Source organism: Tachypleus tridentatus, unplaced genomic scaffold, assembly GCF_004210375.1.
Source record: "Tachypleus tridentatus isolate NWPU-2018 unplaced genomic scaffold, ASM421037v1 Hic_cluster_2, whole genome shotgun sequence".
Classification (NCBI taxonomy): domain Eukaryota; kingdom Metazoa; phylum Arthropoda; class Merostomata; order Xiphosura; family Limulidae; genus Tachypleus; species Tachypleus tridentatus.
Genome location: NW_027467782.1, coordinates 18862749 through 18879004, shown reverse-complemented (window position 1 = coordinate 18879004; position 16256 = coordinate 18862749). Strand labels below are relative to the sequence as shown.

The window sequence follows — 16256 nt, the reverse complement described above, 5'->3', positions numbered from 1 at the left end:
GTACAGCAATTCCTTCTAATACTCTGCTCTATAAGTGCTTTACCCCTTTGTCTTCTGCTCGATTTTTCCCCATATATTGTCACAAAGATGGTGCAGTGAAAAGTGTTTCTTTTACGCTTCCTTCAATTCCTGCAAACCTACATTCGTGATATCATCTTTTGACCTTAGTAAGATCTTCGTGTTTTTTTTAGCTCTTATTTTCTTGAGTTCTGTTTGTGACTTGCCTATACTTCTTCGTTTATATATTTATATGTTTTCATACATATAGTCTTTGGTAGGTCTGATATAGCACTTCCTTTTGTTTCTCTATTCTGTTGGTACCATCTCGTTTGTCTTCTGTTAAATTTTCTCCCAGGTATTGTCCCAACGTTTCTGCAATGGAGGAACTTTCTTTTATGAATTCTTTCAGTTTCTACAAACCTACATTCGGGATGTCATTTTTTTCACACTTGTAAGGTTTTGATGTCTTGCTTGCTCTTCTTTACTTGACCACTAGTGGTGACCACCAATGGTTCATCAATCTTCTTTCGGTCTGGTATCTGAGTTTCTACTAACTGGTATGTTTTAAACAATTTGGTCAAATATGGATGTTTTATACTGTTGTCTCCAGGTCTCCCACATAATATAATGCATTTATCTTTATTTTCTTATGGGACACTTTCTCATTGTCCCATCAATAAGTACACACACACACTCACATGTGCAGTTTGCCTCTCATTTGGTCATAATATAGCAGACTGGTTCTCACTACTGCAAACAATTTCTTGTAGGCAATTCACTCTTTTGTCCCCAACATATTCTTCACTCGCTGGCATGTTGTGATTTGCTGGTACTTCTGAATATCTGTAACACGCTCCAATCACTATTGGCACTGTTGATCCATTTGTTAACTTTAGTTGATTGTTAGTCGTGTACTGATTAACCATGGAAATGGAACTTCCTTCTCATAATAAATCTGGCACCTTTTATTGATTCTCTTTTTTTTGGCAGCAGCTTCTATGCTGACAGTCAAACTTTCTAGTTTGTTAACAACACCATCTATAGAAGTTGCTATACCAAGTTTATACTGAGATTTCTGCTGTTGCTTGTTAGTAATGGACTTCCATTCCTTCGCAACGTTACATATTTTATAAATAATATTTCTTTACCCATTTGTCTGTTAACCCCATGTAACCTTTGGTGGACTCCTGTTTCTAGTCAACTACCAGTTTTTGTTTTAAATAATAATATCTTCAAAATAAGACAAACGTATGTACAAAAATTATTTACACCATGAAATATCACAGTTGTATCCACAACTCTAAATAATTAATCTTTATTTTCAAATATCCACTTGGGCTGATTCAATTACTTAAGACTATAATTGACAATATAAACTATTTTTCACACAGTACTTACTTTTACTCACAGTACTATTAGTAAATTATTTACTCAGTAAGTAACCCATGGGTTACAAGAGTTGTATCATAACTTTAAAAATTGTCTACTTCTCATCAAAATCCACAGAGAATGGTTCAATTAATATAGATCCCCCTTTTACAATACAAATTATTATATTTATTAAACTTTGAAACTAACTTTATCATATCGCCAGATATGGTTAATTATTCTCACACCAGCTAACTTCACGTTTTTTCTCATTGACTAATTTTCTGAGAAAATTCGTAATCCGAGGGTCGCGGGTTCGCATCCCCGTCGCGCCAAATATTCTCGCCCTTTCAGCCGTGGGGCGATATAATATGACGATCAATCCCACTATTCATTGGTAAAAGAGTAGCCCAAGAGTTGGCGGTGATGACTAGCTGCCTTCCCTCTCGTCTTACACTACTATATTAGGGACGGCTAGCACAAAGCTACTCGAGGGCTATCAACGTGGTAAGTTTGTTTGTATAACGTGGTAAGTTTGTTTGTTTGCCACGTCATACAACTGAACTTAATTAATCACTATTATTTTTTTAAATCATTAAATATTAACTCACCAAATAAATTGAATAATAACTCTTAAACTAAACAGTTTTGTATATCCAAAAATATTAATTACTAATTTGAAATCATTCTTTCCCCAACTTGTGTGTCTACAGTGAAGTTATAATTTATAAAGCTTCTGTAATAAATAATCATTTTCTTTGAAACAAACATGGATTTTTAAAGCGATAAAACAGGCAATTTTAAAATACTCTATAACTTTTATTTTCTATTTACATACATTTTATTTTAATTTTTTTATCGATGTGAAGTTTGTGAAAGTCCGGGACAAGAAAACATAAATCGAGAGTCATTGTCTCTTATTAGTGAAGAAAATCGTCCGATCATAGAAGTTATTCTGTTGTTGTCTTGCATCTGGCTTTCTAATTCGGTTAAACACTAGTCAAAAAATTCTTGTGGATCTAACAATGTATCAGGAGCTTACGTTTCTCAATTTGTCTGTCGACTCTAGTCCTCAGAACCCTCTGACTCTGATGATTTCCTTTCGTTAAACAAATCTCGCAGTTCTTTGAAGTAGAGAGGTCTCATTGATTTGTATTTCGTAAATTTGTTGTGACGTCTACAAGGTGAAGGTACCTTCTTCCTTTCAGTTAACGGAGTTTCTGATATATATGAGATAATTGGTTTATATTTATGAGGCTGTCTTGTTATAAAATATTTGGCATGTGATCCTTCAAGACTTGTGATAATGTTTGTTATTTCACTTGAGTCATTGCTATTTTGGATGTCCTTCCTATTGGTGAAAACATTCGCCTTTGTTTCTTTCTAAAAATAACAAGAATCAGGATAGGTTGATGTTAGTTATCATTATATAGAAATTACCTCTTGAAAATTAATACAATGAAACTACCGATAACTTGGCTATATAAATTTAGTGGACATTAATTCAAATACGTTTTCGAACAACACTTTTATTGAAATATCCAAATTCTGAGCAAACTAATTGACTCTATAAATTGATTTCTAATAAGTAAAAAGGGAAGGGAATGTTTATCTTGTGCATGTCGAAATATTTACAACTTTACTTCTGGGAAAAACTCTGTAGGAAGTACGATATGTCTCCAGTACTAAACAGAACAAACTGTAAACAATTACTAACAAGCGTTATTAGAAATTTGAGAACTTCAAAAATAATCAAACTAAAAAAGAAATTGAAATAAAAAACGTTGGTACCAACAACTATACTTTTAAGAATGATAAATTGCGTGATGTATATTTTAATTTAGTTGTTGCAATTATCGAGAATTTTACTCTACGTTGTTTTTGTTGGTTTTTTTTATCAGAAAACTTCAAAACGGACAATCTGTGTCTGCTCACCAAGAGCATTAATACCAGACTTTTAGAGATATTAGTGTTCGGTCCTATTACTGGGCTACACCAGATGTCCTTAATCTATGGATGCCTTTGTATTTAAAATTCGAATATTTTAATATTTGTTTGGAAACAGTTTAACATCGAGATGGCGCTGCGAAATTCATCAATATCGATATGAACTAAAGCGCAAAAAGAATACAAACACGACAATAATAATGCTTCATAAAAAGTAAAATAAAATACATTTTTAACTCTATGTGGTGCGTAAATGAGTCCAGTGTTTTTAATGAGAAAGTTTCTAGCTAGCATAAATGTAAACTTGTTAGAGAATTTCTACTGTTTAAAATTTTGGCATGACGAAAGGGGTGTTTGAACATCAGATAAGATACATCAAAGTTCTACAGTTATCCAAGCAAAGAGAATTTGGCAAATGCCGGTTTGTTAAACAGGAAAAGAAAATAAGCAAATATAAATGTCCCGGCATGGCCTGGTGGTTAAGGCGCTCGGCTCGTAATTCGAAGGTCGTGCGTTCGAATCCTCGTCACACCGAACATGCTCGCCCTTTCAGCCGTGGGAGCATTATAATGTGACGATCAATCCCACTATTCGTTGGCAAAAGAATAGCTCAAGAGTTGGCGGTGGGTGGTGATGACTAGCTGCTGCCTTCCCTCTAGTCTTACACAACTAAATTAGCAGTTGTAGTATATGAAGGATGGAAGTCCTCACATTATACATTATACGTATATATGTCTCTCTACTACTAAATGGAATGAGTACAACCCAACTTTACGAGGTAATGACTCATAAACAGAGTCATGCAGTACAAATCTATAGAATAAACATTTATTAAAGGTTTGGAGACGGCTTGAATGGTAATGAAGAATATAATGGTATTATATATAATGAATATAATAGGATATAATGGTATTATATACTAGCGCAAGTGCTAGTCCCTTGGACGGAATTTACGTAACTTCATAATTAATGAAAAGTTATCTAACGACATGAATAATTGTCTCCCTTATATGTGACCAGATCAATGAAAACCATGAGATAAAATACTGATAAAACGCCTTCCTTTCCCCGTAGCGGGCTTAGAACCATAATTTGAAACAGCTTCTATCCAAGTGGAACCGTTTTAAAATGTTCATATTAGAAGCATCTTTCATATATCTTCCCAAATGTTAATACAGTAGAAAATATGTAATTTTTACAGTTTTGTTGTTCATACATTTCACTTTATACTTTGAGTACACAGATTAACAAGAATATCAGGTTATACTTTTGTTGCTAAGCGACATGGCATAAAGTTGTTGTTGTATACCTATACCAAGTTAAGATTCATCTGTAACTGTGTCAATAACTGTGAAAACACATGACTCATAAACAGAGTCAATAGAGTACAACAATTTCCAAAATGTTTTGAGATGGCTGCAATGATAAAGAAGAAACCTGTATTACATGTATATATCTACACACAACGTCTCTAGAAGCTTGTTATCAAGTATCCATTTAAACCGACTGCAATTTCCTTCTAAAAATCGATACCATTAAATTTAAACGTTTCTTATAAGGTGGAAGATTGGAGTGTGAAGTTTATAGCCTTAATACATTATATTTATAACGGTGTCTAAACTTCACGCAGAACACCAGCATAAAATGTATAGAAAGTAAGTAAATATATGTGACTGAAGGTATATTACATTCTTCTTATGTTCGTCTATTTGTGCTCTACCCACCACGACTATCGATAGCCGGTTTCTAGCGTTGTAAGTCCCAAACACTCAGTATGAAATAGTGAAATGTGATGACATTTCCCGTTATCACAATACTTACTTCAGGAAGATGAAAATTCTGAACGTTTTCGGCCCTCTTCTCTTTTACACTTTTACATTTTCTCTTCTCGTTTGTATTAACAGACTGATCTTCATCTTTTTGTGGTACAAGTGAATATTTATTTTTTTTTCTATCATCTTTATTTGTATGGTCTTCTGTGTTAGCTGATTTTACTCTTTTACATCTACAACAATTGCACTTCCAAATAATGACACTACAAAAGAAAAGCGCTAATAAATAACATGGATGATTTAATTTGACTCTTATTTGTACATCAGTGTTATGTCAATTAAAAATGGAATATAATTATAATCTAGAAATAATAATATTTAACAACGACAGCCACAGGGACGTTCTCTCCCAGTGGAACGTTAGTAAGTATATGAACATATAACACTAAAATAGGCGGGTTCAGTTCCCCACGGTGGACATAGCAAGTTGACCCCTGCTGCATCTCTTTAAAATAAAGTTAACAAATGTAAAAAGGAATAAAATGTTATAGCTTAAGAGGGATAATTGAATAATTATTATACTCGCTGATAAATTTCAATTTTAAGACCATATTGAAATAAACTGAAAATCATTAATTAGTTAAAAAACTTTTTTGAATGAAAATGCCTTTTATATTTATCTCAAGTACTCGAATTGTAATAATTTAGCTTACCCATATTTTACACGTTTCAATTTCAAGTATTTTTACTGACACGCACAGTACCTTATTGTATTTACATATGAAAAACAGGTTGAACAATAACATATTTACAAGGAATGTTTTTCATTAGAAGAACTTGTAATATTGTAAAAAGTGATCCACACTTTAAGCTTTAAGTGAATCTCCACACATAAAATACACTTTATTGTAAACTAATGATGCTAATTTCCCCCTTATATATTTCTTTTTAATGCAAGCGTTTGTATCCTTTTGATTATTTATCATTCTAATTAAAAGAAAGTAACTAATATTTTTTATTTCTCAGTCCCTTTAAATTCATTATTAAGTATATACACACATGGTTCAACTATTAATAACACAGAAATTATATTAAGATCTATCCAACAAAACATAAAAAATACTGTTTTGTTCTTACCTTAGAAAAATTAACAAAAGTGGTATTCCTACTGCAGCAGTTACCAATGGAATCGTATGTTCTGACATGGATGGTGCTGAAATGGAAAAATACAAGTTAAAAAGAAAGTTAGTTAGTCAAGTGCAATTTGTTTTTGTTATATGATAGTATTGGAGGAGGCTACGTTTTATTTGGTATACTTACAGTGAAAATAACAAGATAACCACAGCGTTCTGAGTTACTGGAATCGAAGAAGTTCCACTCTTTATTCAAACACGTATAAGTTTAATGCACATGGATAAAACAGTACAGGTAAAGAAGTGTAAAGTATCACTTTAGATTTACTTTCTTCCTTGATAATCCAAGTAAAGATATTTACTTATCATATCTTATGACAACCAAATACACTGACTGTGTTTTCATATCAAATCAGGATGATCATTTGATACATCACGTGACTGACCACCATTACAGCTGATATATATATTCGTAAGAAGACAAAAGGCAAAAGTAACAAGTTCTCAGACTTCCAAGGATGTATGATTGTCAACACTGACGTACTAGCAATTTGTAAACTGAATACTGTTTATATGTTTCACTATTCAAAGAAATCTGTAATTAGTGTCTGAATGAACTACAAACGAAAGAGAATATATTGGAAAACTATCGGTAACAATTCAAAGGGAAAGTACATGGACTGTCTTTTGTTGTAAACTAATGTAAAACTCTGTTCGAGTCAACCAGTTTTTATAAAATAGTCAAGGTTTAAATAATACAACAATACTAGGAGGAGGAAAATACTTATGGCATACAATTACTGGTCCAAAAACTTACTTCAGACAACAGAAAATCTCAAACTGTGAACAGTGAATTAGTGGGAATGATAGACGTGGTTTGGTGAATCGTGTTTTACCTGAGTTGCTATGAGTGGTGAAATGGTAAGATATTTATTATTTAGAATAGAAAATAATGTCCACAATGTACTGGAATATTATAAGAGATCGGGTCTTCACACATTACTACATTTTTTACCTTCATGAATAAGGGATTGAAGAAATTTAATGGGAAGAAAGAACAACACTCGTCAACACAAACATCGTCACAGTAATATTTTTCCATCACGACATTTTGTCAACAACCTTTCCACACATATTATTTTACGTTAAAGGTACGTTTTACGTAATCTTATATGTAGCATAACTTACTTTTCCTTGGAGAAGGAACGTATGTTTCTTCCTCCGTTCCTGGTTGACTTGGATCTAAGAAAAAGCTTGAAATGTTTACAATGTTAACTTTGACAATTAAAAATAAAATAATAGATGAAGTATATAATAACTAATTTATTGCTTAGTTTGTTGGAAACAGTTTTTCCTTTTTTCGATTTATTTAAAAATTAGAATTCACAAATACTGATCACACATATAAACGCTTTGAAGGAAAGCACAACTTACAACACAGGTTATGTCTCAGTGTGAGTCCTTCAGGACATTGGTAGTTTTCATTAGGTTGTACGCATGCTAAAATAAGGTATAAGATGGTTTGTAGTTCAAGTATTGTTGACATAAGAAATAATATTTTGCACTATTTATTTGTAATTTAGCACAACACTACATCATGGGGTATCTATGCTCTGCCCATCACGGATATCGAAACCCGGTTTCTTGCATTGGAATCACGCAGACAGTTTGCTGGGCCACTAGAGTAATTTTTGACCTGATATGACACTTTAGGCTCATAACAAATTATTAACTACTTTTCTTCGTGAAAGCTCATACATTGGAAATCCTGTAAGGTATAAACAAAATCTAACAAATATAGCTTATCTTGTTCTTTATCTATTGTATCGTAGGTCACAGGAGGTTTCAACTCAATGTATTTTCATAATTAATAATAAATAAGGATTTACAATGGTAAAGTTAAGGGTTCGATTTCCCCTCGGTTGGTACAGTGGATATCCCGTTGTAGCTTTGCTATATGAAAAACGCAAATTTTGGTAATTAAAGGCCCGGAATAGCCAGATGTGTTAAGGCATTCGACGTGTAATCTGAGGGTCGCAGGTTCGAATCCCCATCACACCAAACATGTTCGCCCTTTCAGCCGTGGGGGGCATTATAACGTGACGGTCAATCCCACTATTCGTTGGTAAAAGAGTAGCCCAAGAGTTGGCGGTGGGTGGTGATGACTAGCTGCCTTCCCTCTAGTCTTACACCCAGATCAGAATTAAAGATATGCTCAGTAACAGATACAGTTAATCAAATAAGCTCTTCAAACTTTCTTATTTCAAATGATAAGAATGTATCGTTTCATCGCTTGGATGTGAAAAGTGGCTAAACAATGTCTCTGAATACCAGAACTTACTGTGTGTTTGTAACAAAAGAAACATTTTTCTGCTATAACACTGTAGCATTTTGTAATTTCAATATTTTCACAGACGCTTAAAGAAATCATTCAACACTTTTGATTTTTTAAAATTATTTGTTCTATGACTTGTAAAGAAAACAACAAAACCTTTCTAATTTCTAACATAAGGTTATCTCGTTTTCTGACTTCACGGAATGTCTAATTTCATTAATTGTGTAATGCTATTGATTAAATTTATTCATATCTATGTATGTATTTAGTTATTGTATATAATAATAATAAATCAAAAATTATTTCGTAATGATAAATTTATATCTGCAGACAAAAAATTTGATTTTCAACATTTTAACACTGCAGGCTTAACGCGGAAACAATGGCGGTGAGCTGTATGTTGGTAGTTGGAAAGGTGATTTCATGGATTTTGGAAAATTAATGTACAATCATTAAATATATATCGAACTTATAACACTTTACATAAATTGTAGTAAAAATGGATGGAATCCGATCCATAATTTAAAGTTTTTTTTTACTTCTAAACACTACCAAAATCGATTCTTATAAGCATTTACCTTCCAAGAAATGAGTGATGAAAATTGTTTTTTGTGCTTTTATCTCCCAGTTTCTTGTGTATTCAATAACGCACTTATACACACCGGTATCAGAAAAATCAAATTTATAAATCATCAAATCTCCCGTGGCTTTGTTTACCCGAATTTTATTATCGTCTGTTGATATTCCACCGTAGGGGCCAAACCAATAATACTGGAAAACATCAGAGGTATATCTATTGATTCCAATGCTATCAGGGACACACGGAATCACCTGTGGGGCGCCAAGTACAATATTTTCAGGCTTAAGTTTGATGTGTGCAGGCATTGCTATTATTAGAGCATAGAATGCCATAAAAAATCAATGTTTTGAAAAAGAACTTCACCATCTCTATATCTTAAAGTCTGCTTGCAGTAGTAGATTGAATGTTTTACAAAATGTCTCCCAATTATCTGTGTTGCTAAGATACCGTTTCATTGTTAATATTATAAATATTGTAAGCACGTAACAACAAACAATATGATATAAAAGTTACGGAGTTCCGGATTAAACACTAAAAGCTGATAAAAGTTACGGAGTTACGGATTAAACGCTAAAAGCTGACAAAGTACAGAAACTAAAAGGTGTGAAATTTATGATGAGGCTACAGAAACCACAATTCCATCTTTACACAGCTTTGATTTGAATTTAAAATATATAAATTCAAAAATGTGTGAAAAAAACGTCTAGTGGTTACGTTATTTTTATCACAAAATAAGATATTGTTGTTTCACATCATGCTTAGAGGCAACAAAGAAACACCACAACAATATATCATAAAAGTTACGGAGTTCGGGATTAAACACTAAAGCTGATAAAAGTTACGGAGTAACGGATTAAACGCTAAAAGCTGACAAATTACAGAAACTAAAAGGTGTGAAATTTATGATGAGGCAACAGAAACCACAGTTCCATTTTTAAAGAGCTTTGATTTGAAGTTAAAATATACAAATTGATATATGTGTGAAAAAACATCTAATGTTTACGTTATTTTATTACAAAATAAGACATTGTTGTTTCACAATAATACTTGCTAAATAATCACAATTATTGTTGTGAAAATAGTTCAAACAACTCGCCTGGTAGGTAAATTACATATACGGAATTTAAAAAGTTTCTATTCTTCCCTTAAGTTTCCCAAATTTGAGTTAAAATATTAAAAAATAAAAGCATCATAAACAAACTGTTTACATACTGGTTGGAACAGAATTATAAGAAAAGAAATTTATTTATTTTCTCCCATGAAGATACCTAGGGGGCTGAATATAAAAATCGTATAGTTAATAACATCATAGGCCTAATATCAATGTCTTCTGACAAGTGCAATGAATTGTGATCACACTCTATCAGTTTAGAAAACGTCTTCACCGTAAGATTCGTTGCTTATATAAATATTGTTCTTATTGTGTTTGGTCGTCGGCAATGGATAGGACAAAGTATAGTTGATATAATATTGTACATGTTTGTTTTTGAAAAATTCGTGAGTGCTTACGAAGCACATGAGGTAGATATAGCCCAGAGTGCCGGTTTTGTAACTATGGCTGGAGGTGCAAGCAACCCTGTTAATGGAAATATCTGCAATTATTCAGTGAGAGACTGATCAATCTGTGAGTCAGCCACTTTCTCTTGAAGTTATTCATCTCATGAACAATCTGAACCTGTTCATTCCGAGAAAGATTTTTATAGCCTTTTTCCACCACAGGATTTTCTTATGTTTCCCCGTACACCTCCTCCAGAGTCAGCTCGGTCTAATATTGCGTATTTAGGTATGATTTCTCAGGTATGTGATGTTTTATCCCTTTTTATGAATTCCTACAATCCTCATCCTTTTTTGTTGTATGATAGTTCTCAGTTCTTCCTTACCATATTTAGTTTTCCCACTTTCTTTGGATATTAGGGTTCATACAAAGCAATTTACTTCATAATTGGTTGAGAGTTCCAGCATGTCTTGCTTCCTATGTGCTGTGGATAGTTTGTTTGACGAACCATCAAGTAGCCTATCCGTTTTAAGACTCACAGGTGTTGGAATCTATTTTGCCAATTTGGGAGTACCCCCTGACTTCCAGTGCTTTTAACCCATGCCTCTGTCTTATCCTTACTTTTGTGGTATTTATCTACCATACATTTACTTTCAGATACTCTGTACAAAAGTCCTGAGGTTTATGAGGAACAGCCTCTCCTTTGTTACTTCTAAGATGACTCATTTTTCATTCTCTACTCTCACCTTGCATACATAAATTTTCTGTTGTTGAAACATACTGGGTCAAAATGCAGCCTTCTGTCAGATTTATTTGCTGCCCACTTAGGAAATCATGTGTAGCTCTGTTTCTTAGTATATTTTCAAACGTATTCCAGACCCTTTGGAATTGCATGCTGGGAACACCTGCATCAACACTCTATCCTTTCGTTTTTGGTAGCTCATTTGCCACAGTTGGAATCAAGACAAGCCCCTATTCCTGTTTCCCATCCTAGTGCTTCCCAGCTTTTACCTGTTCCTCTTTCCAGGTGTTTTTTCAGTGTAGATCATCATAGTATCAACAGTACCAGTTGATAACTGGATGGGAGCTCAGTTGTGTGACTTTCTTCCCTTTTGGCAGTGTTTCACCACAGATTGGTGGATTATTTGGACATGTCCTATGCTTCCTTTACCTTCCTCTTTTTATCACAGATATCCATTTCTTTCCTTCCTCAGAATCCCATTAACAGCCAGCTTCTGTTGGAGGTAGTTCAGGACCTTCTGTCCAACAGAACATTGAATCTGGAAATCATCTCTTTCCTAGTTTCTATTCCAGTTTGTTGTTGTCATTAAAATTGAAGACTGACTATCTGTCATAGTCTTTCAATCAATTTCTCAGTCTTTTTTTTTTTTTTTTATAATATAGAGTAAAAGCAAAAAACATAAGTTTTTGCACATTGTAGTGAATATGTTTGACTTCCTCCTTCAATTATACTTTATCTGTATTGTGGAGGCAGGGCTGAATTATTTACTAGGCACGGTGCCTAGGGCCTATGAAAACTATAGGTCCATGAAAAGTTTCCTTAAAAGTTAATTTTTGGTTTAACTTATATGGCTGGTAGGGCCTACAAACAGTAGGTGCCTACGTCCTACAATCGTTTTGATACAGCATGGTGGAGGAACTTGGGATTGTTCTGGTTCTTTCCCTTCAACTGTCTTTTGTGTAGCTTATTCTGAAGATGTTATTTGTCTTAGGTTGGTTCTGGTCAATTTCTCTCTCATACACATTTTTTCAATCCAGGACATCAGGTTTTTAAGTTGATATACCATTTTGAATTCTTAACATACGCTCTCTTCAGGAGTCAGGGGTTTGATATCCCTTCTGGTCTCATTAATTTCAGGTGAAGATGGTATGATCCTCATTCTACACCCACCCTCTCTATCTGTGTCAGTTTCCAGCAGCACAGATTTTGGATGTAGTTGTCAAGTACACTCCATCATGCCCTAGCCACTTTGTGTCTGGGGACACTTCCATTTTCCCCAATACTAATTGGATTTACTTCTCAGTTTTTGTCTACCAGAATATACAACACATTTCCCAGATTGGTGAAGAGTATGGCTGGTTTAGAAGTAGTATAGTCTCCCACATCATATCTACATATCTGATTCTTTAGACTCAAGGTGTGCCTTTGTACTCTTTCAAAGGGTGCTTCTTTTCTTCCCTTGCACCAATTCAGTGTGTGATTCTATCTGATTATATAAGTACAGCTAATGTACCATATCAGAAGTTAATTTTTCTATACATAAAATGTGCTTCCTCTCCACTGAAAATGAGTGCTTCAATTCTCCACTAAAACTCAAAACAGTAATTTGATAGAACTGAAAAGAGGAAGTCGCACGTATAATGAGTGTATAGCACTTTCCTTTGTGGAGGATTATCCACGATAATTTGCATGAGGGACATTAAAATGAGTCATTTTCAAAGGAAGGGAGGAAAAAAGGCTTGTGGCATGTTTTTCTTTCTTTTTTTTCACATAGAGGGCAGCATTAAATGAGACTAGTTATATGAAATACATTTTCTGTATAGGAAACATAACTTTCACTGTTGCCCTGCTTAATATCTTATTTTGTTGAAAATCACCTATATTTTCATGAAAATTGGGATCATCTAGAAATTTTTCCTTCTCTCTAGTATGTTTTCTTGGCCTCCAAATTAACAAGGTGCCTTATATCCAATTTTATATTGTAAGCCTTGATATGGATATATCATCCAGTTGTAAAAGAGACCCAAGGGAACTCTCAGTCCTAACTTGTCAATTTAGAGGTCATTAGATGAAATTCTTATTGTAGTTTTGTTATTTAGGTCATTAGATGAAATTCTTATTGTAGTTTTGTTATTTATTTTTCAGTTGTGTAAATAATCAGATTACTTAATAGTCTTACACAGTATTATTTGTTTAAGGGTTCATTTAACTTTTAAGAACAACTTTCAGGTTTCCTGCTGCCCTTGGAACTATTTCATTGTAAATCATGTTCAGTTTTGATGGCCATAATAATGCATTATTATGAAAATACTTCTTTCATTGTAGTAAGTTTCTACAAACGTTGATGAGGTCAATCTTATTCCACACATTTTGATACACTTTTCACACAATTTCTACTGCATTTGGATGTTGGCTTTCTAGACTATGTTTAAGCAGATCAAAGACAAAAACAAAACAGCATTTTATGCTTCAGTAAAACTGAATTGTGTTGGCAATCCAAATATTTTGTGTTAAAGCCTTCAAAACATATGCAGATAATAATTATTTACTAATGGATATAAACTAAACTGAGTTCTTTTTTGTCTTCAATAGTGTTTGCTAATTCAGAGCCTGTTAGAGGGTTTGAAGAAGGTGCACTCCAGATGTGCTTTGCTGATCTTAGGCAGGTTAGTAAGCCTTTACAAAAGTGTACTATTTAAGTTCATATTAAAAGATATTACAAGTAATGTAAACATTGCTTTTGGACTAAATACATTTTATGTGGTTGCTGTAGAATAGTCATTAATATTGTATACGTATGTAACATGGGCATATATTATGTATATAGATATGTAATTAACAGTTACATTATGGAAGACATTAAACCTTGAAGAATGATATATGCTCATAGGAAGAAAAGTATGCAACTCTCATGAAATGCCTTTCAAAAATGAAACTAGTTAATGAAATTATTTCCTTAAAACTTGATAACAAACTTTCATTAAAGTAAGTAGTTTCAGCAAAAGTTTTATTTTGTAAATATTTTTGGATTTTTCTGATAAAATTCATTATTTAATGTAGTTATTTACACTTGGACTCTGAGTAGTTCACATGCAAAGTAATAATACGTTTTACCTTACTGTTTCTACATTTCATTTGTATAACCTCTAGAACCTCATAAATGAACATCAATTGTTGTTTTTTAAGGTAAATGTTTGTACTTTTTTTTTCTCTTTTATGCACCGTATTACTAACTCTATTTGTCATCATCAACAGAGAGTGCAGGGAAATGATTTTAAAATTAACAAAAAATGTGTACATACCTTTTACATCTTTATAGAAATTTATTAGTATAGTCATCTTTTTCACATATTCATAATTTAACGTCTTTATCTTTTCATTTATAGTTTATTTTTAACTCTCCTTTAAAATTCTTTGTCTCTATTTATTCTGATATGTTAACTGATACCAATAGGCCTTTTATGTAGAAGTTATTTTGAGAAATTCCCCACATAGGTGTGTTGCCAAAACAGGATGGCTGTGATAGATACCATCTTGTTTATAAAGCTTTCACAATCTATGTAACAAGTTAAGCTTATAAAAACAATTAAATCACTCAAATAGGATTTTTAAAACATAAATTATACATAGTCAACTAAAATATAAAAATTAGATTTAAGTACAATTCAACTGTCTCTAACTATAGCATTTTGAGGTAACAAACTACTGTAAGTGCTGTAGACAATAGTACTGCAGGCTGTTACTTCGACTTCAGTACAAAAACTGTACACCAATTTCATATTAACTGTTGGTGGAGTGGAGTGTAAACTGAGCTCTTTATAACATCTTTGTACACTTGTATTAACTAATTACTTGTACGTCATTAATTTGTTTCCAAAGTATAGAAGATTGGCATAGCACCCATAAAAGGCTGTAAAATCTATTTCTCTTTTGCAGTGGATTCAGTTCTAAGATTGCATATATCGTATGTCTCAAAAGGACATGTGAAAATACATTGGCATCTAGACAGTTGTATGCATTGTGAGCTTATGTGTTTACAGTCAGTTTCTGTTAAATTGGAGATTTTTTTTTATATAACTTGGATCATGTGACAAGCAAACTATGTGAGCAAAATATTTATTTTAAATGTTTCTGTTGTAACAAAGAATTAAAACTTGGATAACATAAACATTAAATTATATACTATAATGTTAATTTCATTCACATGCATGGATTGTAAAGATGTTTAATTAAATTTTGCACATAATTCAGTAATTTGCATATAAATTAATTTTAAAATGCTGCTGTTCTGATCAGATAAACAGATATGACTTTCAGTGTTATTTTGTTTATCAACACTACTCATCAGTGAGTTTCTGATGTGAGTACTTAAGACTATGTCATTTAAATGCTTCTGTGTGCATTTTAATCTGGAATTTTTTGCCCGTTAGCTTCAGTCAAGAACACTTTTTTATATGTCTGGGAACCAAATATATGCACGAGATTTACATTCATTGTCAGTGACATCCGTCAATGTATTTATGGCATTTGTACTCGTGATTATAAATGTCACATATATGTTTGTAATTGATACATTTTTTGTTGACTTCGCTCTCTTGAACTTCGAGTAATCCAGTTACATGTCTTATCACAGCTGTATGTGAGAGTGACTTATTTTGTCATGTAATTCTTGGAATTGTGATTTCTTCATGAAGTTATTTGCTTTTATTCTCTTTTTTTATCATTTTTTCTGTTGACTAAATCACTGGACTTTTCTACAGGCTTTAAAAGAATTTCAAAGTAATTGTTAGTCAGATTGTTTACTTCTGCTATAATTATTTTGGTGAACTTTGTATTTGGTCATTCTAATTTGCTTGAGAAACATCTCTAGAATACTTTAGAATC

General features: G+C 32.8%; 2 protein-coding genes across 8 annotated transcripts in view; one reads left to right on the top strand and one right to left on the bottom strand.

The window, feature by feature from the left end:
• Positions 1-2230: 2230 nt before the first annotated feature.
• Positions 2231-15033, bottom strand: LOC143242756 (uncharacterized). Of its 2 annotated transcripts, XM_076486240.1 has the most exons (6): positions 14675-15033; positions 7655-7720; positions 7409-7462; positions 6225-6300; positions 5137-5350; positions 2231-2751 (listed from the first exon to the last, which is right to left on the bottom strand). In XM_076486240.1, exons 1-6 carry the CDS (start codon positions 14709-14711, stop codon positions 2434-2436), a joined length of 765 nt encoding a protein of 254 aa, XP_076342355.1. In that variant the 5' UTR covers positions 14712-15033; the 3' UTR covers positions 2231-2433. The 2 variants fall into 2 exon arrangements, with proteins under 2 accessions (XP_076342355.1, XP_076342356.1); XM_076486241.1 differs by lacking the exon at positions 7655-7720.
• LOC143242757 (exocyst complex component 6-like) overlaps positions 10365-16256 on the top strand; it is a 43784-nt gene continuing 37892 nt past the window's right edge. For 4 of the 6 annotated variants that reach the window (XR_013023201.1, XM_076486244.1, XM_076486242.1 and 1 more), the window contains exons 1-2: positions 10406-10932; positions 13965-14038. Coding sequence is in view for 3 of the 6 variants with exons in the window: in XM_076486244.1 (XP_076342359.1) it covers positions 10864-10932; positions 13965-14038 (143 nt within the window). In the remaining 3 variants the exon portion in view is untranslated. Of the gene's footprint in view, positions 10933-13964; positions 14039-16256 lie in introns of all 6 variants that reach the window. The other 2 variants (XR_013023202.1, XR_013023203.1) reach the window with 2 other exon arrangements.

What these genes read in the sequence shown, in the direction of transcription:
- LOC143242756 (XM_076486240.1), bottom strand. Translation starts at nt 14,711, where the DNA reads ATGACTATACTAATAAATTTCTATAAAGATGTAAAAG. An exon ending in CGTTCCTTCTCCAAGGAAAA is followed by an intron (nt 6,301 to 7,408) that starts GTAAGTTATGCT and finishes TTTCCATTTCAG; the next exon opens with CACCATCCATGTCAGAACAT. An exon ending in CTTTTGTTAATTTTTCTAAG is followed by an intron (nt 5,351 to 6,224) that starts GTAAGAACAAAA and finishes TTTCTTTTGTAG; the next exon opens with TGTCATTATTTGGAAGTGCA.